Raw genomic sequence first — 24,697 nt, 5'->3', positions numbered from 1 at the left:
TACCTCTCAGTCATTCCTATTGGTAGTTTAGTGCCAACATGTCCTGTCCCTTTATTGGAGAAGAGATCTATCTAAGTTGGGAGCCACTATTTCCTTTGCTTCCCCCCCCCCCCCATTTGCCTGAATCCAAGCTCGCTAGCAACCCTTCTGCTTCTCCTATCCAGTCAACCTGCTAACACAAACATGTTTCCTTTACCAGCTTCTCAGGTAGACCCCCGAGTCTGTTATAAACACTCTTCTGTTGTCATCCAATTACTAGACCCTACCAAGACCCTTTTTAAGGTGATTCTTGAGACTCCTGCAGCTCTTTTACCACATACAAGATCCATGAGATCCCAGGTGGGAGACAGAAGTTGTTGGTAAGCTCTACTATAAAAAACCAGCCAGAGTCCCCCCTGTAAGTACTATCAACATTCAGCTGCCCTGACTCTGATGTTACCATGACTCCACACCTTTCCCCATCCTTCTTCATGGCATGGCAAGCCGTTTTAAAATATCCAGGACACATTATAGTAATTTGCTTTGAACCTTATCAATCTTCTGTCTACTTCAACGACAGACAAAAAATTTCTAATCAAACTATTAATTAGTCCCTGTTACAGGATTACCAGCCACTGTCCATAGAGGAGCCTAATGTGAACATCTGCCAGGTGGATCCCGATGGTGAAAGCCAGCTACACCCCCTTATGACACCCCAAGACAGCAGGAAGTAGCCAATGAGACTCGATGCCCCTATTCCCCTTTCACCATCGGCCTCCCCCTCCCTTTTTTCTCCTTTTTATAATAAGAAAATGCAAGGAATGGCAGCATTAGGACTGCTCCTGAAAAATCTTTCTTTCTTCCAAACCAAATGTACTTAATCTCTACCTATAATGTATACATATGTGTGTTCCAGCATCTTGTCAAGTCCAGGTGCTTATTACATCTAGAACAGCTCCAGAGAAGCAACCTACAGATACTTCAGCCTTCTCTCACAGACACAGATGCTTCAACTGGACCTGTTACTTCTGGCCTATCCTCAGATGGTTCCACAGACCCTGGACAACGAGGAAACAGCCAACTCTTAAGACTAGACAAACATCCCTACCCCCACTTTTCTGGACTCTCTAAAAACATCGTTCCAAACAAGCATGAAGCAGTTAAGAGATCACAACGACCCTATTCCTGTTCCACCATCACCTCTAATTTTTCTTTTTTAATTAAACAAAAATGGGGAATGTTGGGATTCTGTAAACCCCACCCCTCAGTTACCTAGCAACAGCCAGGTATACCCCACCCCTCAATTACCCAGCAGTGGCCAGGTATGCTCCACCCCAGTGACCTGACACTATAAAAGGAGCTGCTTGACCCCTCCTCTCTCTCTTGGCCTCTCTTGCTCTTGTGCTCTTGCAGCCTTGCTCTCCCTCCTACCCCTCCTCTTCCCTTCCCTTCCCCCCTCCCTCCCACGTGCTCATGTTCTCTCTCTCTCTCTCTCTCTCTCTCTCTCTCTCTCTCTCTTTCTCTTTGCCTCTGCCACCCTCTTAACTCTCCCATGACCTGAATAAACTCTATTCCATACTAAAAAAAAAAAAAAGAAAAGAAAACTCCACCACAAAGAAAGAAATTTTATCCTTGGAAAATTAAGAAGCTAATCCTAATGCAATAAACAAACAAACAAACTACCTCTAATAACAAAAATAGCAGGGAACAAGAATCATTATTCCTTAATATCCCTTAACATCAATGGACTCAATTCTCTAAGAAAAGACATACACTATGGGAACAGGATCCAGCATTTTGATGCATACAGGAAACTTATCTCAGCAACAAAGACAGGCACTACCTCAGAATAAAAGGTTGTGAAAGCACTTTCCAAGAAAATGGTCAAAAGATACAAGCTGAAGTAGCCATCCTAATATCGAATAAAATAGATTTTCAATTAAAAGTCATAAAAACAGACAAAGGACACTTTTTATTCATCAAGGGAAAAAGCTATCAAGATGAACTCTCAATCCTGAACATCTATACTCCAAATACAAGAGCACCCACAAGCATAAAAGAAATTCTATTAAAGCTCAGAGCATATATTACACCACACACAATAATAGTGGGAGACTTCAAAAACCCATTCTCATCAATGGGCATATCATGGATGCAGAAACTGAACAGAGACACAGTGAAACTAACATAAGTTATGAAGCAAATGGATATAAAAGACATTTATACAATATTTCATCTTAAATCAAATGAATATACCTTCTTCTCAGCACTTCATGGCACCTTCTAAAACTGGACCATATAGTCAGTCACTAAACAGGCCTCAACAGATATAAGAAGATTGAAATAATCCCATTCATTTTATCAGATCACCATGGACTAAGGATAATCTACTATAAATACAAAAACAATAAAAAGCCCACATACACATGGTAGCTAAACAATGCTCTACTCTGTTATAGCTTGGCCAAGGAAGAAATAAAGAAAGAAATCAAAGACTTTTTAGAATTTAACAAAAGGGAAAGCACAACATACCCAAACTTTTGAGATACAATGAAAGAAGTATTAAGAGGAAAACTCATAGTGCTGAGCACCTCCAAAAGGAAACTGGGGAGAATATGCCAATAGCTTCACAGCACATCTGAAAGCTCTAGAACAAAAAAAAGCAGATACACCCAAGAGGAATTGATGGCAGGAAATAATCAAACCCAGAGCTGAAATCAACCAAGTAGAAACAAAAAGAACCATACAAAGAATCAACAAAGCCAAGAGCTGGTTCTTTGAGAAAATTAACAAGATTGTCAAACCCTTAGACAGATTAATCAGAGGGTGCAGAGAGAGTATCCAAAGTGACAAAATAAAAAATGAAATGGGAGACATAACAACAGAAACTGAGAAGATCGAGTAAATCATCAGATCCTACTACAAAAGCTTATACTCAACAAAATTAGAAAATTTAAAGGAAATGTACAATTTTCTAGACAGAAACTAGGTACCAAAATTAAGTCAGGATCAGATAAACCATTAAACAGCCCCATATCCCCTAAATAAATAGAAGTGTGTATCAAAAACCTCCCACCCAAAAAGATCCAGGACCTGAAGGCTTTAGTTCAGAATTCTATCAGACCTTCATAGAAGACCTAATACCAATATTCTCTAAACTATTTCACAAAATGGAAACAGAGGGAATACTACCCAACTTATTCTTCAAAGCCACAATTATGTTCATTCCTAAACCACACAAAGATCCTACAAAGAAAGAGTACTTTAGACCAATTTCCTTCCGGAATATTGATGCAAAAATAATCAATAAAATTCTTTCAAACCACATCCAAGAACACATGAAAAGCGTCATCCACCATGATCAGGTGGGCTTTACCCCAGTGATGCAAGGATGGTTCAATATACAAAAATCTATCAATGTCATCCACTATATAAACAAACTCCAAGAAAAAAAACCACATGATTATTTCTCTAGATGCTAAGAAAGCATTTGACAAAATTTAATACCCCTTCATGTTAAAAGTCCTGGAAAGGTCAGGTGTTCAAGGCTCATTCATAAACATAGTAAAGGCAATATACAGCAAAGGAGAACCCAACATCAAACTAAACAGTGAGTTATGGCGGCTGCTGCAGAGCGGCCAGGGGGAGGGTGGGTCTCTCTAGAGTGGAGTGTGGAGTCTTCCTCCTCCGCCACCGCCCAGGCCTCAGCTGCCCTCCCGACTCCTCCTCCTGCGGTCTGATCAGTGCAGCGGAGGCCCAAGAGCCTGCAGGGCGAGCGGCTAGAGGTGCAGATTCTTCTTAATCCTCTAAAGACTCTGGGAAACAGGATGGCTGCAAACAAGCCCAAGGGTCAGAATTCTTTGGCTTTACACAAAGTCATCATGGTGGGCAGTGGTGGTGTGGGCAAGTCTGCTCTGACTCTGCAGTTCATGTATGATGAGTTTGTGGAGGACTATGAACCTACCAAAGCAGACAGCTACAGGAAGAAGGTAGTGCTGGACGGGGAGGAAGTGAAGATCGACATCTTAGATACAGCAGGGCAGGAGGACTACGCTGCAATTAGAGACAACTACTTCCGAAGTGGGGAGGGATTCCTGTGTGTCTTCTCCATCACAGAGATGGAGTCCTTTGCAGCTACAGCTGAATTCAGGGAGCAGCATTTAAGAGTAAAAAAAGATGAGAATGTTCCATTTCTCCTGGTTGGTAACAAGTCAGATTTAGAAGATAAAAGGCAGGTTTCTGTAGAAGAGGCCAAAAACAGAGCTGACCAGTGGAACATTAACTATGTGGAGACGTCTGCTAAAACCCGCGCCAATGTTGACAAAGTATTTTTTGATTTAATGAGGGAAATACGAGCCAGAAAGATGAAAGACAGCAAAGAAAAGAATGGAAAAAAGAGGAAAAGTTTAGCCAAGAGAATCAGAGAAAGATGCTGCATTTTATAATCAAAGCCCAAACTCCTTTCTTATCCTGACCTGACCATACTAATAAATATAATTTATAAGCATTGCCGTTGGAGGCTCAATTGACTGAAATTACTTTAACATTTGGAAATTGTTGTGTATCACTAAAAGCATGAATTGGAACTGCACTGGAGGTCAGATTCACTTAAAAAGGAAATTGCGTGGCTTCACAAGAAGCAGAGCTCAACTTACTTCATAACTGCTTACATTTATCACAGTCCTGAATGTAGCATGTGAGCTTGGTTTTGGGGGGCAGTCTGTCTCAAACTCTTAATCAAGAGGTGAGATGGGGTGGGGGTGGGAGGAATTTTATATTATTTTTAAATGTCTTGGTCTTCTACTGCCTTGAAAAATGACAATTATGAACATGATAGTTAACTGTACCACTTTTTAAACTGTTGTTATGCAAATCTTGAAGAAGAAGAAGTTACTGGCATGGTTGTTGCATATAGTAAAACTGAAAGTAATTCATCTGTGAATCTGCATATTAATTACCTGGTGATTAACTTAGAAAAAAAGATGTGAACTTATACATGGACATTTTTGAATATGCCTTAATTTAGAAACTGAAAAAATCCAGTTACATTATTCTGGGTGTGTTCTCACTAGCACTCGGGACCACTCACTGCCCGTGTGACTAATAACAGAGGGTCTTATTTTGCCAGGCAGTGTAGAGCTACAAGAAAGATTCCTGAGAAATGTCCAGCTGGTAGGAGTCTGACCAAATTAAAGATGTGTGCCATACTCTGGTTCTGAGAGTTCCAGAGCTCCTTCATTGGTTTAAATAAACTATAAGGTAGTTAAAAATGAAGGGCCAGCATATATTTATACAATGAGTTTAGATTATGGGCGTGAGTACCAATTAAGTTTGAATGAATGCTCCTTTTGTGTAGAGTGCTGGTCCCCAGTAATTGCTTTTTGCAAGTAATGCACATTTAAGTGTTTAATCTCCTAGGAGCAGGGCATAGGGAAGTCTGTCAGGAGAGCTAATGTGGTCTGCACTAGCACACTTGAGGAAATATGCTTGCCACCTGTCAGTTCTAAATGTGTACTCCTGAGGTTACAGTTTGGGTGTTAGGAAGTCTTTGTAGTCTCTTTATGTTTATAATGAATACTGTGTCAATATTTCCTAACATGAAGCAGTCAAACATGTATGGCACATACTGACCAGATGTCAGGCTGTGATGTTTCCGCTGCAAGAATTCAAGCATGCTGTTAGGAACATAATTTCAATGGGAAGTAAACCACTATTAGATTTTTCTTTTCATCTGTGGGGCTAAGACACTTGATTAAACAGTTTACCATGTTGCACAGTCCTGATTTCATAAGGTCAAGGAGACACTCAGGCATTCGAGGAAACAAGTGTGCATATGATGTTACCAGAGACAGGCATTCAGGAACTCTGCTGTCTAGATACTACATTCAACTTAACATAAGTGTTTGTCCTCGAAGGGTTTGATTTAATATTTTCACAGACTAGGCCATGTGCAAAATTAGAGTTCCCTGTATAACCCCAACCAGCAGGCCCAGAATGGCTGCGCTCACTCATTGCAGTCTTGTTGAACCAGGGTTCCAACCACTAACATTGCAATTAGCTTTGAGATCTTCCCTCTCCTGGGTACTAGGTGCTATGAAGCCAGCTGACAGAGAAGCATCACATGTCTTGGACTGATGCTGCTACCTGGTCCATTTATTTGCAATATGAACCATTTAAAGACCAATAAACTTCCTTTTGTAAAACTGTTAAAAAAAAACCTAAACAGTGAGAAACTTGAAACAATACCACTAAAATGAGGGACTAGACAAGGCTGTCTACTATCTCCCTACCTATTCAATATAGTACTGGAAGTACTAGCCAGAGAAATAAGACAAGAAAAAAGAGGTCAAATGGATACAAATTGGAAAGGAAAAAGTTAATATATCACTATTTGCAGATGATATGATTGTATACATAAATGACCTTAAAAATTCAACCAGATAACTTTTACAGCTGATAAACACATTCAGCAAAATAGCTGGATATAAAATCAAATGAAATAAATTTGTAGTCTTTTTATACTTAAAAGACAAACTGGCTGAGACAGAAATTAGAGAATAGACACCCTTCACAATAGCCACAAAGAATATAAAATACTTTGGGGTGACCTTAACCAGGCAAGTGAAAGATCTGTATGAAAAGAACTTTAAGTCTCTGAAGAAGGAAATTGAAGAAGACCTCAGAAGATGGAGTAATCTCCCGTGCTCATGGATTGGAAGGATTAACATAGTAAAAATGGCCATCTTGCCTAAGACAGTTACAAATTCAATGCAATCCCCATCAAAATCTCAACTCAGATTTTCACAGAGTTAGTAAAAGCAATTGGCAGATTCATTTGGAATAATAAAAAAACAAGGATAGCAAAAACTGTTCTCAACAATAAAAACTTCCAGGAGAATCCCCATTCCTCACCTCAAGCTGTATTACAGATCAATAGTGATAAAAAAAACCAAACTGTCTTTTATTGATACAAAGTCAGGCAGGTAGATGACTGGAACAGAATTGGAGACCCAGAAATGAACCTACAAACCTATGGTCACTTTGTCTTTGACAAAGGAGCTAAAAACATTCAGTGGAAAAAGGACAGCCTCTTCAACAAATGGTGTTGGTTCAACTGGCAGCCACATTGCAGAAGAATACAAATTGATCTCTTCTTATCTCTTTGTACAAAGCTCAAATCCAAGTGGATCAAAGACCTCCACATTAAACCATGTATACTGAAACTGATAGAAAAATAAGTGGGGAAAACCTTAGAACACATAGGCACGGGGAAAAATTTCCTGAACAAAACATCAATGGCTTATTCTCTAATATCAAGAATTGACAAATGGGACCTCATGAAATTGTAAAGTAAGGCCAAGGACACTATCAAGAGTACAAAACAGCAACCAACAGATTGGGAAAAGATCTTTACCAATCCTACATTTTATAGAAAGCTAGTATCCAATATATGCAAAAAACTCAAGAAGTTAGACTTCAAAGAATCACATAATCCTAATAAAAATTGGGACACAGAGTTAAGCAAAGATGTCCCAACTGAGAAATATTGAATGGCGGAGAAGCACCTAAAGAAATACTCAACATCCCTAGTCATCAGGGAAATGCAAATCAAAACAACCCTAAGATTTCACCTCCCACCAATCAGAATGTTTAAGATCAAAAATCAAGAGACAGCAGATGTTGGAAGGATGTGGAGAAAGAGGAACATTCCTCCACTGTTGGTAGAGTTTTAAGCTGGTACAACCACTCTGGAAATCAGTCTGGTAGTTCCTCAGAAAACTGGACATGATACTACCTGAGAACCCAGCTATATCACTCCTGGGCAAATACCCAAAAGTATCTCCAACATATAAAAAGGATACATGCTCAACCATGTTCATAGCAACCTTATTTATACTAGCCAGAAGCTGGAAAGAACCCAGATGTCCTTCAATAGAGGAATGGATACAGAAATTGTGGTAATATACACAATAGACTACTACTCAGCTATTAAAAACAATGAGTTCATGAAATTCCTAGGGAAATGGATGGAACCCAATCACAAAAAAAGCACTCATGGTATATACTCACTCATAAGTGGATACTAGCCCCAAAAGCTTGGAATACCCAAGAAACCATCCACAGAACTTATGAAGCTCAAAAAGAAGGAAGACTAGAATGTGGATGACTTAGTCATTCTTAGAAGGGATAACAAAACACACAGAAAAAGAAATACAAGTTCAAATAGAGCAGGGAATTGACAAAAAGTTCTACAGAGGCAGCCTCACCTGGAGAACCACCTCATATGCAGCCACCAAACCCAAGAACCCTTGCTGATTCCAAGAAGTGTTTACTGGTAGGGCCAGATATGGATGTCTTTTTAGAGGCTCTGCCAGAGTCATATAGATGCAAATGAGGATGCTTGCAGCAAACCATCAGACTGAACATGGGGACCCCAGTGAAAGAACTAGAGAAAGCACTGAAGGAGCTGAAAGGTTTGCATCCTCATGGGAAGGGCAACTTCATCAAACAGCCAAGGCAGTGAGGTAGAGTGGGCGATTGGGAGAGGGAACAACTTCATGGAAACAAGTTGAGGGAGAGGATGAAGGGGAGTGGGGAGAGGGTATAACATTTGAAATGTAAATATAGAGAATATTCAATAAAAATTTAAAAAATAGAATGACAAGAGAATGCTTCCATGACACAGTCATTGTGAAATAACACACATTTGGGCATGTGTGATGGTTCAGGTCAGGTATAAGTGCTTGTTGCCATCCCTTAGGTATGTAGCATTTTCCAGTAAATATTAGTCATAGAGTTTTTTGTTTCTGTATTTGAGTGTTCATTAGTGGTCTGGTTATTTTTAGACTTTTTTCTCTTTTGACTTATACACTATCATTTTGTTTATCACAAACTCTGTGTGATTGTCTCAAGTCTATAAACAGACTCAAAAGAACTATTTTATTGTTTCCCACCCTTTAAGGAAATAAACTGAGCAGTGAGCAGATGGCACTTAAGGAAACATACTGTCTGATACACTAACAAGAAAGAGCTAAATAGATTGATGCACATAGTAGAAACATGTATTTGTAACAAGGACACTTGGTAGGTCACCAGGTCCCTACATACTTTGTTGCCTCCCAGGAAACCATATGAATGTCCTAACTGCCATCTTCCTACTGTCTCAGGAAGCCTTATTTTCACCTTTGCTATAACAGATAGTTTTGTCTTCCCCAAGCTTGCCTTGATGGAGGGGCAAATAAAGTTTAGGTTCTAGCCTCCATCTCAAAGTAGGTGGTTTCCAAGTACCTAGTTCAAGGCTGAACAATAGTAGGTTTCAGGCTTTAGCAAGCTCTTTCAGATGAGTTTTAGAGAGAGAAGAACCCTTGGGCAGCAGCAGCAACTCAGACTTCTGAGTTAGAGGACAGAAACTTTAGTGTGTTAAAACAATACATCGTGAATTTGTACCTTACGTTGAAAAGAGTACAGGAAAAATTGAGAGCACACATCAAGAAAGAAAGTGAGAACAGAAAAAAACCCTTCCTTCTTCAAAGTACAAAGAAAAACTTCAGAAAGCTGACCCAAAACTCCACCCTAGGTAAAGTTGTCAAATTTCTTTCATGGCTCAGTGACTTAGCTGGGCTCATCATTTGAAAAAAAAAACAAAGGAAAAGGGGCCAGGCTGCCTATTTAGTTATTAAAGAGCTGTGCATTTCGGCTTGCCAACATGTAATAAATGACATTATAGGGGAACGCATAGAGACTAGTAAGTGGGCTGTTGTAATTAGTCAGTATGCAATAGTGACATTTGATTATGAAGTGCACACCACTAAAGAAGACAGCTATTGTTTGGCTGAATCTTGGTTTGAAGTCTGATGTAACTTTTGACTACGCTGTCCTAAAACTGAAGGAAAGTGGACAAAACATTTCTACAGAACTCTGTAATGGAACACCTTCTGAATCTCTTAGTGTGTTCATGTATGTTACTGGTCACCTAGATAGGAGGTATAAAATTGTTGATGGTTGTATTGTGATACCTGAAGATGACCAAAGAAGGAAATGTCAGGACATCCAGGCAAGAGAAACAGTGAGTGGCAGTGGTTCTACACAGTACATCTGTATGTACACACAAAGAAGTTTCCAGAAAAGGATCCAGGAACCTGGTGTGGTTACTTCTGACAATACTTTTTACTGTGGATCTTCTGGATCTCCTATATTTGACTTTAAAGGGTCATTGGTAGGCATGCACACTTCTGGGTTCATTTGTGTGTGTGTGAGGGCAGAGTTTCCAGTATCATTGAATTTGGCTTTACTATAAAACACATCCTTTATATTAAACAAAAACATGAAAGATAGTATAGCAGTATTTGAGTATCCATCATGATGTAGAAATATTGAGTGTCAAATCCTGATAACTGAAGTGTGTGTTTCTTATTTTTCAATAACATGCATTTTCAATTGAAAGTAACTTTTTTCATACCATATGTTCTGATCATACTTCCCCTCCCCCAACACCACCCATACCAACCCAGCTCCCCAACAAACTAAATCCAATCCATATTTTCTATCTCTCACAAGCACACAAAGAGGTATCTATGGAGATAAAATAAAATGAAATAGAAACAAACAATCAGGAGAGGAGAGGAAAAAAGAAAGTAAAGCAAACAAGTAACAGAAAAATAAGCCAAAGAAAAAGAAGAAAGAAATACACAGAAACACAGAGACACATACATTCATACATAAATGCCATGAAAGCTCAAACTGAAATTATAAAATATAAACAAAAGACCTTTAAGGCAAGAAGAAATACGCTTCAGCAAATTATTATGAATAAAAAACCCTCCAAAAATCAATGTATTTGTTTTGTTGTGTCATAGACACGGCACTTAAATGTGATTTGTATTTCCAGTGAGACTCATTTGCAGATAGCTTTCTAATTAAGACTGAAAAAAATACTCACCTATGAGTTTTTCTTCTATATTTATTTGTTTATTTATTTATTTTTCTTCTATATTTATTTATTTTTTTCTTTTTTTTTTATTAAAAAACTTTATTTTATTTTATTTTTTTTACATGCCATTTAAAGTCAGCACTTGGATTTTTTTTAATTCTTTTTTAAAATTTATTTATTTTGGATACATTTTTTAAGGTTGTAATTAAGTATTTGTGGGTACATATACATACACACACATATATGTAACAATAATATAGGGAAAGAGGCTATTAATTTGAGGGGATGGGAGAGAGACTAGGAAGGGCTGTAGGGAGGAAAGGGGGATGTGATACAGTTCTGTTTTAATTAAAATATATTCTTTTTTGTTGTTGTTGTTGAGCTTTACGCAGTCTGTGAGTTGTTTCTGGGGTGTTCAGAGCTTTCTGGGGTTAGCTTCCCATTATCAGTGACTGCATATTATGTCTGTTCTTTTGTGACTGGGTTATCTCACTCAGGATGATATTCTCTAGATGCATCCATTTTCTTAAGAATTTCGTTAAGCCATTGTTTCTGATAGCTGGGTAGTACTCCATTGTGTAAAATGTACCACAATTTTTGTATCCATTCATCTACTGAAAGGGATCCTTCAGTTTTAAATGTTTGTATCAATTCATTGAGAATCATACAATGTGTTTTGATTATCGTTACTTCTACTTGTCTCATGTCTACCCCCATCTTTCTACCAACCCAATGTTCTATGTTTTCTCTTTTTGTATTTAATAATCCATGGACTTCCATCTGCCCCATCCATAGCCTTTTTCATTTGATGTTATTTATTTACATTGCAAATATTCTCCACTTTCCAGGTTTCCTGTCCACAAACCCACAATCCCATCCCCCATTCCCCCCCCCACTTCTAAGTGTGTGCTCTGTCCCCGCCCCCATCCACCCACTCCTACCTCAGTGCCCTGGCATTATTCTATACTGGGGTTTCAAGCTTTCACAGGACCAAGGGCCTCTCCTCCATTGAGGCCAGATAAGACCATTATCCTCTGCTACATATGCAGCTGGAGATATGGGTTCCTCCATGTGTACTCTTTGGTTGGTGGTTTAGCCCCTGGGAGTTCTGGGGGGTCTGATTAGTTGATATTGTTGTTTTTTTCCTATGAGGTTACATGTGAAGCATGTGTCCTAGTTATAGAGTTACACCAGGATATTTTATATTATTTGTGACTATGGAGAAGAGTGTTTTTTCCTAATTTTTTTCTTCGTTTATCCTTTGAGTACAGAAAGGCTTCTGATTTGTTTGAGTTAATTTTATATCCAGCCACTTTGCTTTTGCTTTTTGCATTTTCTTTGTCTGCTGTATCAATATTTTTATGGTATCTTCTACACTGGAGAGTCTCCTGTCTCTTGTACTTTTTTGGTGATGCTTGCATCTATGACTCCTGATCTCTTTGCTAAGTTTTCTATCTCCAGGTTGGTTTCTCTTTATGATTTCCTTATTTTTTTCTATTTTCATTTTTAGATTCTGGATGATTTTGTTCAGTTCTTTCATCTGTTTGATTGTGCTTTCTTGTATTTCTCTAAGGGTTTTGTGTATTTCCGATATTAGGACTTCTATGTGTTTAACTGTGTTCTCCTGAATTTCTTTAAGGAACTTGTTTATGTCCTCCTTAAAGTAATTTTATCATTATTATGAGATGTGATTTTAAATCAGAAGATTGCTTTTCCTGTGTGTTGAGGTATCCAGGGCTTACAATGATGGGAGACCTCGGTTCTGATAATGCCAAGTAGCTTTGGCTTCTGTTGATTATGTTCTTGTGCTTGCATCTCACCATCTTGTTTTCTCTGGTGTTAGCTGGTCTTGCTGTCTCTAACTGGAGCTTGTCCATCCTGTGATCCTATGAGTCTGTGATCTTAGCTACATCAGCACTTTTGAAAGAGCAGCTCTATCTTGGTGGGATTTTGGTATGGAGACATGTCTCACAGGGTTATATCTCTGGTGCAGATGGAAACTGGTATGGTTCTGTCCCCAGATGCTCATCTCTTCCTGTGCCCATTTATCGACTTCTTGATATGAACTACCTACTGGAGTGTGGTCTACCAACAAAATTCCATACTATTTAGCAAACTGCCATTTTGTCCTATAGAAGCCATCAATGGTTCACAGTTCCACATTTAGGATTGGGACAGAGAGGGATCAGTTAATTCTATTTCTTACAGATTTTTGGTTTCAATATCTGTCTTAGTTACTATTGTTTTAATAAAACACCATCAGCAAAAACATCATTGGGAGGAAAGGGTTAATTTCAATGTATAGCTTGTTGTTCATTGTTCATGAAAGTCAAGACAGAAAACTGGGAGTTAGAAACTTAAGCAGAAACAATGAAGGAATGCTGCTTACTGGCTTGCTCGCTAGGCTTGCTCAGCTTAGTTTCTTATATAACTATACATTTTGTCTATACTTCTTTGGTTATAAATGTTCATTGCAATAAGTCATTTGTATGGTCCAAAAACTCTAACTTTTGCTATTCTATCAATACCAGAAACTCACTGGGACTTTTCTGGGTATTCTATTGTTTCCCTGTGTCAATACGATCCTTTTGGATCTGTAGGACCAGAAGTTTCATGCACTCAAGCAGTATATTATTGATTAGGAAGATTTTGGGTGGACCAATTTAAATCCTTGGATCTGGGCCTGAGCAGTATCTGAGCATATTAGCCTGCAAGCTTTCCTGCCTCTTAAGCCTTCAAGCCATTCAGGACCAGCTGACCAGCAACTCAAGAATCAGGGCAAGCTCTTTCCAGCTTTCCAGGTAAGGTACAGGTCCAACTCTGCAGAGTGTTGCAGTCAGTGAGGGACATGGCCAGTTCTCCCACTCTCATGACCCAGGAACCAGCTCTCCTGTGTGCCATAGGTTACTAGGGACAAGGGAGGGAGGAAGGGCTTCCTAACCACATCCATACCACCACAGCAGATGAGAGGCAGGACTGGCTCAACACTGTTGGGTAAATACCAGTTAAAGTTTATAATTGTTGAATTCTTTAAATGATAACATTTAGCTTTACAAAAATGTGCTATTTTTTGAAGTACCTGCAATTTTGCAATTCTTACTCTTGACAAGACACATCCTATTCCTAGCTGTTCCCTCAAATTGGTCTTATCAGCTTCTGTGTTCTGGCTTGTAGGTTGATTTGGACTTAGGTATATTCATACAACCACAATGTCTGGAATTCTTCAGGAATTGCAAGGTTTATTAAAGAAATTAAGGATGGTTGAGAAGAGTTAGGATGAAGTCTGGGATAGTGCTACTACAGATATTGTAAGAACGATTAGCTATTTGAGGAGGATATGAATATATGGCATTTTTAAGACTGCAGCTAAAGAGTGTTAGGGTAAAGCAGTGAAAGCAAAGAAACATTCCTGACAGAATGGGGATGTCTGAAGAGTTGTTGTGACTTTATCTTGACACTAGCAATTTTTGTAGAAATCACAGCTTCACCGCTTTTAAGTAAGATGTTGCAGTGGCATATCTGACATGACTTGAATGTCCATGACATTCCAAGTTAAAATGTCCACCACTTGGCTTCCACTATCCATTATGCTTACTGTTTTCACACTGGAAAGACAGGAGTGGTACTACTTGCTCACAGTAAGGAGCCCCCATGTGTTACACACACACATTATGTGCTCATATACATAAACATACATTATTACATTCATTGGTCCTTGATGGAGATTACAACATCTTACAACTTCACAAACCACTGATACGAAGCCTTTTATGAATTCTCTGTATTCACATGAAATTAATGTTCTAAAATATCTAACTGTCAGTGTTTTTGTCCAGTTCAAATAGGTGACTTTTCAGCTGCCCTGTTTCATATCTGATGCCATTATAAAAAAGCATAAAACTTAATAGTGTCAGACTAAAATTTGACATGGGTTAGAAAATTCCCATTTTTCTTCTACAATAAACTCCCCAATTTCCATCTTTGCTTGTATTCTAAAGAGAAATTCAAAATGAGCTGAAGCCTTTTATTTTCTCCTGATTTACTTGTTAATGAATTTATTTTTGAGAATGTATTTTGTGTATTCCAGGCAAGCTTCACTCTCATTATATAGACAAGGGAATTGCCTTCCAGTATCTGTGTTTTTACATGTGTACCCGTGTCTGTGTGACATGTATGTATATCTTTGTGTGTGTGCTTAATTCTTATGCACATGATTGAGCATATACACAGATGTGGGCATGCGGAATGTGCTGTGAGGGTGTGGATGTTACAGGCTAGAATCTTGTGACTTCTTCATGTTTTTTTTTTTTTTTTACCCCCTTTAAAGATATTTTTTCTCACTAAACCAGAGATTACTGATTTGGCCAATATGGTTTGAAATCCAGGATTGTCATCTTTTGCCTACTCTGTACTGCAGATACAGGCAAGAAAGGTGTTGGCTGGATTTATCTATTTCTTGAGTATCCATGTAGTATTGCTGTGCTCATTTGGCAAACACTTTATGGGTTGAATCATTCTTCCAGCCCTGGAGCTCCTGCTCCTCTCACCTTCACAGCTTCATGAAGTTATGATCCTCCTGCCTCACTCTCCCACTTGCTGAGATTACAGGAATATTCCATCACTGCAGGTATATGAGGGGCCAAGAATCAAATCTGGAGCTCCAAGCATGCTGGGTAAGCATTCTATCAAATGGACTATATGTGCAGCCCGCCCAAAGGCTACATTTACTTAGTTTATGAAAACAAGCGTTTTCATGACATTTTCACACATAATTTGGTTGATTTAGCCTGCCACCTACTCCTCTCTGTCCATCTCACTTCTGTTTCCCTCTAGCCACAAAATTCTCCCTTCTACTTTGATAGCAATAATAATCTCTTTGACCATCTCCCAGAAAGTCTTTCTGGGTCTTTTCTGACGATTCTGTCTCAAAGGTCTTCTTTGTAGCTCCTGTCTCTAACCATGCTCACTCCTACCTACATTTTACATCCAAGCACTTTTTTACTTATTCACTCTACAACCTGATGCTTGGCCCCTTCCCGGGAGCCCCTCCCGCAATCCTTCCCTCATCCCACCTTTCCTTTCTTCTGTGTGGGGTGGGGTCACCCTGGCTATCTCCCCACTCTTGCACTACCTAGACTCTTAGAGGCTAGGCACTTCCTCTCCTAGTGAGGCTACACAAAGCAGACTAGCTAGAAGAACACAGGTCAGAAACTGGCAACAGTTTTTAAAAGAGACCGCCTCTTATAGCCAGCAGAAACCCTAATGGAGCAATAGAGGCATCAACCCACCCGCAAAACTTTCTGCCTGATTCTCAAAGTCTTCACCTGCTACCTACAGGGGATGTAGCCTCCTCTTTCCTGGGAACTTACTCAGTTACCTGGCCAGAGGGATTAGTGTCAGCAGCAAATGGCCCTGTTTGACCTGGTTCTCTTTCTTTCCTCTACCCAAAACTCAGGATGCTTTTCAAGTAAGTTTCTCCCTGTGAGCCCGGGTGGAGCTGAGGCAGGAACCCTTCTACCCTGGCTTCTCCCCTTAGTGTCCCTGTTGGATATGCACCTGGTCCTCTACTCACCCGGGAGTATTGGAAGGCTCATGAATAAAGAGGAACTTGAAGGGAAAAACCCTTTTCTATTGAGCAGCAGCTGAGACAGGAAAAAGCTTGCTCTGACACTGTGTGTATTCTCAGGCCTGTGGGTAGCATCAGCTCTTTCGTGCTATCAACAGGGGTGCATGAGGTCATCAGTAAGGGCTGTGTATGGCCCCTCCCACTCCCCCATCTTACTTTTTCTGACTGCTTCAGGCAGTAGGCTTCAGACTCCTAGTGGGAAGCGCAGGGAAAGGACACTTTGCTTAGGTGAGTTGCTCTTTGGTTTAGGGGCCTAACTTGGGGCTTGGGAGGATTCATTTGCCATGCAATAACTCAGAATACCCACATTCAGATGGGTGTCGGAGGACAGGCTTGGGCACCTGAAAACTGCAGTTCCCAAGGGGACAGAAGGCTCAGCCCTACTTGTGTGCCATCGACAGTTCTTGGGCGAGCCAAAGAACGCCAGAGCCTAAGGGAGAATTGCGGCGCGCTCCTCGACCACCACTAGAGGATTCTTCTCACATCACGCTTTATTGTGGGAGCCTCTTGGTTGAAGGGGAGAGCAGGAAGCAAGGGGGGCCCAAACTACCCTAGCTGTCAGCTTATATAGGGAGAAGCGCATAAGGGTTGTCACCAGTCTGCTGACACCAGAGACTCGGGATTGGCCGGAGATAGGTTATGTACTGCGCATGAGCAGGGTGCAGCGCCTTAGCTGACAAGAGCATTACTATATATGGAGTTGTTTACCTCAAACCTTGAGGGAGCCAGCGCCATCTTGTAATGGCGTCCGCATTCGGCTCCCCACAGAGAATGTTTTCGGATATTAAAACTGGCAACCGCCTGTAAACCAGGTGGCTCACTTTAAGAAACATCCCTAAAATTAATTTCTTAGAGTCTAAATGTTGTGTGTAGTGAGTATCTGCATATGCATTTTCTTGAGTGACCTTTCTAGACTAAAGATCAAAGATGGCAATGAAAACAATCGATTTCCTTCTTCGACATGTTAAGCGTTTGTAGAGAGAAGCCGTATGCTTCTTTATAGCAGGCTACAACAACAATCTGTTTTGTTTGCTACCTCTTTAAATCCAAACTAATGCCAAGGAGTTGTTGTGCCAGGGGTCTACAAAGTTGCAAGCGTAATTATTTATTCCAGTAGTCTGCTCCAATATCCAGCCACTCTTCATAGAACATATTATGAAAAAATTTACATCACAAGGTTTTAATTCTAGTTTCTAAATCCTAGATTTGATAAATCTACCAATCTCGATCTATTGCCCAGTCCAAACCAATTCCCCCACATTAAAGTCTGAGTGAAATCATACCTCAAAGTCCCAAAGTGCTGACTCTGTCTTGCCATTCTTCTCTCAGTACTACCACCGTGACTCTGTGAAGTGCTGATTCTCCTTACCTTGAGAGCAGTAATCCAAATTTTGTTTTATCCGAAGGTTTTTTGGGAGCCCAGCCTCAAAAAAAACCAGGAAGTCAGCAGCCTGTACTGTGCTCTAGAGAGTTCACTTCACCTGTCTCTGCATCCACACTCAGTTCAAAAAGGCAAGAAAGTAGCTCTTACGTTGTTTCCTGTCTGTTGTGGTTTGTGGGAGTTTGTGTTTCTACTGTAAAAATGACATTTAAGGAACCTTTGTGATTAGATCATCTGTTGTTGAGGTGCACTTAGGTTTAGCATCCTCAAAAATCTACCTGTAACTAGCAACACTCGTTGCCAACTGCTGGCAACAAACTATAGTTTGTCTAGGTCCCTTTTGTTGGTGTTTGATTGATTTGTCCTTGAGTAATACATAGAGAGGGGACATGGGCTCTTGTGTGCTAGCAAGCTGCTCACAGGGTAAGATGCTTCTTTCTGGCAATCCTGAGGGCCTGGGACAACATTCTTCCCTCATAACTGGGGAGTGGTGAGGTGGTAGGTATATTTAGAAAGGCCTTCCAGGTTGACAAGGGAAAGAAAACAACAAATGTTTAATTTAATTTGATCATTATTTTTGGAGAAACGGCAAAGGAAAAATACTTGGGAAAAACTTCTGTCAACAAACAATAAATAGAACTCAAACAGTAACTACGGCTCCTAAATATCATTTCGGGTGTAAATTTTCCAAATTTTCCAGATGACTCTTCCTAGATTTCATTATTTTCAGGATTTTGTGAAAATTTCCCTTTCCTGTTTCCCCAGAGTTTGTTATCACTTCCCATCCCCATTTCCAATGACAATCACAATTCCTTAAATAAATCCTATGCTAGTAGATTGCAATATAATTATGTCATTATTTTCCACTTCCTCTTGTTTCTTCTACACTCTCAACACACACACACACACACACACACACACACACACACACACACACACACACACACACACAAAGCTCAAATTGCTTTCTTTTCAAATTCTTGGAATATTGAGAGCAGGAGAGTTTTTTTCCAGGGAAGGTACACCAGTTGGTTATCTGACATATCCTGTTTGGATTTAGCTATGTGTCTCCTCATCTTTGGTGAATAAACTATCTGGTTGCTATTAGTATCCTAGTGCATGAAAGTAGAAGAGGAAAGATAGGATATAGAAGTTAAGTACATTTCCCCACTGGTTAGACTGTGTGACTGCTGTGAAGATACTGCTGTAACAGTTACTGTTTTGAAATTACTATTTCAGTTGAAACATCTGTTTCATCTCCAAGCCACCATGAACTCTAACAAGCATGGTTCACAGAAGAATGGTCAAAATTTAAGGAAAGCCATGAAAATCAAGTACCATTCACCTCTGGTATGTTTTTAAACATGTGTGGACTTGTGATATATTTCATATCAGGCTACATCCTTCTAGATTCTAGGTGACATAAACCTTCCTGCTAAGACATGGCCTTATGAGTATTGGGAATATTTCATATGGTGCAATTTGTGTTGTTAGAGAGGCAAGAAGATGGCATCTCATCCACTAGAGGCAGAATTACAGACAGTTATGAGTTGCTTTGTGGGTGCTAGCACCCAAATCTGGGTCCTCTGGAAGAGCAGTAAAAATTCTTAACCACCGAGCTGTCTCTTTAGTCCTTGAAACAGTAATTTTTAAATGGTCAAATGCTACATGTTAGATTAAATTATAAAAATAACAAAATTAGTATTACTTAAGAGTATAAATATTTTAATCTGAGAGTGGCTAATCTACAGAATCCTAACAATCTACATTCGCATAGTGCTTTCCAGTTTATAAATATGACTTTCTGTACATATATGCTTACCCTCACCTCATTCAGTGGGTGAATAGGATTGTAACTCCAGTTTGATTATGGGGAGAAGGAAATGACGGGTTTCCTGAGACAAAGTTAAAACTTGGACAAGGTTGTTCACCTGAAGTCAGCTCTTTTTGCTTTACAGGCTCTGCTGGCATGTCAAATTTTGTTTCTCTCCCGAGTCTAAAATGCTACTTGAATTCATAAAATGTGGTTGAGACCTTCAATCTGCTTCTTCTGTTCCGAAATCTAGAAGGGTGAATGATTTAAACATAGTTCCCCACCCCCAGCTCAGTCCTACAAAGCAAGTTAGTTACCACATCCTTTCAAAAATGTGAAGAAGGCATGGTGAGTCACACCTACAATACAAACACTCTGAAGGCAGAGGTAGGGGATTGCACATTTCAGGCCTGCCTGGGTGCCATTGCCTCAAATGCACAACATTCCAAAAAACTGGAAAAGTGTCTACATGTGTCCAAGAAGGGTAGGAAGATGGAAATATGTTAGTGTCCCCTCAGGTATTTCTGACAGTATTTAGATGAGATGTTTCTGAGACTTTCTGTGTATGCCTGCAAGACATATATGTTACCTTATATTCATATAAGATTGAAGATCAATATATGATGCTTATTAGAAGGGGGATTCCTAGAATGGGGAAGACAATGCTCACTGTAGGAAATATAGGGGCAGAGAATGAAGCAGAGCCTGAAGGAAAGGCCTTCCAGAGACTGTCCTGCCTGGGTAATTTATCTCATATGCAGTCCCAAAAGCAAGTCACTATTGCTGATGCCAAAAAGTGCTTGCTGACAGGATGGATAGGCTCTGCCAGAGACTTACTGATACATATTAAGATGCTTGCAGCTAACCATCAAACTGAGCATAGAGAAAGGATTGAAGGAGCTGAAAGGGTTTGCAACCTCATAGAAAGAACAACACCATAAACCAACCAGACCCCCCCAGAACTACTAGGGACTAAAGCACCAACCAAAGAGTTCCCCCAGGGTGTGGGGACCCATGGCTCCAGCTGCATATGTAGCAGAGGATGGCATTTTCTGGCATCAATAGGAGAAGTCCTGTGTTCTGTGAACACTTGTTTCCCCTTTGTAGGGAAATGCCAGGGTGTTGATTTGGGAGTGGGTGCGTAGGTCCAGGAGCATCCTCATAGAAGCAGGGGGAGGGAGGATAGGAGAGGAAGCTGGGAAAGGGGATAACATTTGAAATGTAAATACATAAACTATCCAATTAGAAATGATAAAACACTTTTATTTTTGCTGACTTTTGTTATTTGATTACCAACATTCGTTATCCTTTTCTCCTTTTCCTCTGCGTCTGAAGATAGTACCCTATAAAAATGTCAGAGTTGGGTGCAAAATTTACAATACAATGCATAGTCCAATGGAAAAATTTATCAGAAAGTGTATTTGCAGTTTATGTAACATGAGGAAAGGCACTTAAAAGATAATGTTCTGACCGTCAATTTCTCTACCAAAATGTTAGGCCATTCATAGGATTTGTGAATCTGTGTAATCAAGAAAATACATGATATACAGGGGTGGGTCAATGTATTGATTTTTATGAGTAAGTAATTAAGTAATGATCGGGTTGTGTAGCTCAGTCTCCTGGCTAATAAATAAATTATAAAATATGACCTCATAAATTTGAGGCTACCCTCAGCTACATATCTTATTCTGGGGCGATCTCACCTATTGAATGAATTTTGGTCTCAGAAAAACTACGATAGATGGCTGGAGGGATGGCTCAGCTTTTAAAAGAAAGTACTGCTCGTAAGGAGAACTACAGTTCATGGACCAGCAAGATCGTGAGAGTGGAACTGGCTGAAGTCCAGCTCCAGGGGATCCAATGCTCTTCATGTCTTTTCAAATCCTGCATTCACACCCACTTACCCACACTTACATATTAACACACAATTCAAAACACAAATAACATCTCCTACAAAACCACAACAAAGGAATGAGCAAATTCAAATTTATATATCATAATTTTGCTATGGTTGGCAAAGATTAAAAACTCTTTTGTTGAAAATAAAATATCCAAAAATGGTTTTGTGGAAGCTGGTATATAGTTAAACAATTGGGTAAAAGCTGTGTTTTTCAACAGTCTTTTTGTTTGGGAATAAAAGCTATTTGTAAAGTGAGAAGTTTATCTGTTGGATATGCTAAATTGCTGAGCTTGTAGTTTGGATCCTGGGTTACATCCTGACTTAAATATATTCATTAATTCTTTCAACTGCATACTAACAAGGGAAACAAAGGAAAGAGCTGGAATCCAAACATTAAAGTATCTATTGTCTCCTTTCAGGTCATTCAAGAGAAGAAAAATGATCCCAATGTTTTGGGATCTCAAAAAAGAACAGCTGAGATACCCAATACCCAAGAGCCAAGATTCCATCCCTCTAACAAAACTCAACAAGATCGGATGACTTTCCCAACTAAAACAATCAACGTTACTACCTTGGGGGTAAATCAAAAGAAAAATATACAGATTTGCCTCTATAGGGAAACAGGCAGCTTATATGAAGTACTGTACAAGCTGGACCCTGTCAAAAGAGAGATAGAAATCCAGCCAGGCAAGGAAATACTGGTGTGTGGCATAGAAGGAATAGAGGGGTACCTTAACCTTGGCATGCCCCTTCGTTGTATTCCAGAAGGCAGTCATATGGTTATTACATTTTCCAAAACTAAAAGTAAGGAGAAGGAAAATAATCAAGTGTTTGGCCGCATTGACCAGTCATCTGCTGAGTGTGTAGTATTTTACATTCATGCAGTTGGGAACAGGGAGCAACAAATTCTTAGGTGCAGGGAGCTTCACGAGGAGGGGACCAAACTCTGTGTGTATGGCTTCAAAGGGGAGACCATCAAGGCCACCCTGAGGAAAGATGGCAGGTTTCAGTCCTTTGTAGAGAATGACCATTGGAAACTCATTAATAATGACACCGTCATAGCAAACACCCAGCCAGTAGATGCATTACAGGGCAAGCTCTTTCAGATTGAGGTTGAAATCAATAAGAACCATTGGGCAGCAGCAGCTACTCAGACTTCTGAGTCAGAGGACAGAAGTTTCAGTGTGTTGGGAGGATACATTGTGATTAAGTACCCCACACTGACAGGAGAGCGTGAGAAAATCAGAGCATATATCAGGAGAGAAAGTAAAAATAGAAAAGGACGGTCACTTTTTGAAATTCATAGAAAAAACTTCAGTCAGCTGACAAAAAACTCTACTCCAGCTCATACAGTCACACTGCTTTCACAGTTCATTTCCTCAGTTGGCCTCCTAGTTTGGAACAATAATGGACGCAGAGGTAGTGCTACTTGCTTTGTTTTTAGAGGGTTATACATTTTCACTTGTCGACACGTGTTAAATGACATTGTGGGAGAAGAAATAGACCCCCTTGGGTGTACAGACCTAATCAGCCAATGTGTGAGGGTGACATTTGATTATGACTATTGTAAAGAGATGACCTCAGTCAGCTATTTTTGCATTGAACCTTGGCTGGAGATATCTGATGTAACTCTTGATTACTGTGTCCTGAAACTGAAGGAAAATGGACAACAAGTACCTGCTGGACTGTACAATGGAATATCTATTTCACTTCCCAGTGGGTTATTATACATGATCGGCTATCGAGATGGACAACAGAAGTTTAGTGATGCTTGTACAGTGATCCCTCAAAGTAAACAGAAAGAGAAAAAACAGCAATGTGTTCATGGAATAGGAGCAGCAGATAGTTGTCATTCCTTACAGTACCTCCACATGTACACTCAGAGAAGTTTCCAAAAAATGACTGGCAACCCTAATGATATTACCTATAATAATTTTTATTGTGGGTCTTCTGGATCTCCAGTGTTTGACTGTAAAGGTTCTCTGGTGGCCATGCATACTGCTGGATTCTATTGTAAGCAAAAAAGTACAGTTTATAATATTATAGAATTTGGCACAAGAATGGAACCCATCCTTGCTGATATTAAGCAAAAGCATGAACTGTGGTATAATGATTTTTGTGTATATCATCAGGATGTTGAAATGTGCAGTGTAGATTTTTAGGTCTAAAAAGTATTTATTCTCTTTTGTGACTCTCGAAGGCGATTGAGTTTTCTCAGTGAGGGGAACACATCCTTCTGAAAGTGATCTCATGTACTTTGACAGAAGAGAATTACAAAGTTTTCCATTCTAGACCCTTATCCTGAGCATTATTTTTCATACATGACATATATGTTGCAAGGGAGTTATGATGTAGCCACACTTTAAGCTTTGTCATGATAATTGTCACAAGGGATTATTTTTTCAAAGTTGTACTATGTTTAAATATATAAGAAATAAACCATTTGGACTCAGACTCCAAAAGTTTGAAACAGATTGGTTAACTAACTTATGCTGAGCTGTGTTTTCTTCTTCTTCTTCTTTTTTTTATTTTTATCAATCCAAATAGCCTTTTATTAATTCAGATAACGAAACTTTCACAAAACTTGCATAGACAAAATAGATCCTTAAAAATATCAGTTTTGTGCTTTAGCTCAAACAACTGTCAAAACTCTAAACAAAACTACTTTTGTTTGGGCCAGGAGAGTAGCCTGTTAGTGAAAGAGCTGAAGATACGTGTATGTAATGGGAGCAGTGTAGGGAGGGGTGTGGGTGCCGCTTCTGTGCAAGCTGAGCAAAGAGAGGGTACATTAAAGGACTTTCTAGGACAGCCCTGAGTCAATCAGAATATGTCAGTTTGGGTCCTGGATAAGAGAAAAATTGGTAAAGCTCTTCAGCTTGCGTAGCCAGGTGTACATATCTGATTTTATGGCCATAAATTTGCCCACAGTCACATGTGTACTTACCAATCTGAAGATATATTAAGTGCACCATAACAAGCTACTCAGAAACTTTGGGTTCTGTTCTATGTTAACAGGTTGGTTTTCAATGCTTTTATTGCATGGTAAGTTAGCTTGTTGGTACTAGGGA

The 24,697-nt window shown here is 39.6% G+C and overlaps 2 protein-coding genes across 2 annotated transcripts; both read left to right on the top strand.

The window, feature by feature from the left end:
- Window positions 1-3,806: 3,806 nt before the first annotated feature.
- Window positions 3,807-4,424, top strand: LOC308416858 (ras-related protein Ral-A-like; the record flags this gene model as incomplete). The annotated part of the gene is made up of 1 exon (XM_080911951.1): window positions 3,807-4,424. One exon carries the CDS (start codon window positions 3,807-3,809, stop codon window positions 4,422-4,424), a length of 618 nt encoding a protein of 205 aa, XP_080768077.1.
- A 17,741-nt stretch (window positions 4,425-22,165) lies between these two features.
- On the top strand, window positions 22,166-23,791 carry LOC308417555 (serine protease FAM111A-like; the record flags this gene model as incomplete). The annotated part of the gene is made up of 1 exon (XM_080912929.1): window positions 22,166-23,791. One exon carries the CDS (start codon window positions 22,166-22,168, stop codon window positions 23,789-23,791), a length of 1,626 nt encoding a protein of 541 aa, XP_080769055.1.
- Window positions 23,792-24,697: the final 906 nt, after the last annotated feature.

Source organism: Micromys minutus (genome assembly GCF_963924665.1).
Source record: "Micromys minutus genome assembly, chromosome: 2".
NCBI classification, from domain to species: domain Eukaryota; kingdom Metazoa; phylum Chordata; class Mammalia; order Rodentia; family Muridae; genus Micromys; species Micromys minutus.
Note: the sequence above shows the minus strand (reverse complement) of the source record. Positions and strands in the feature narration are given on the sequence as shown.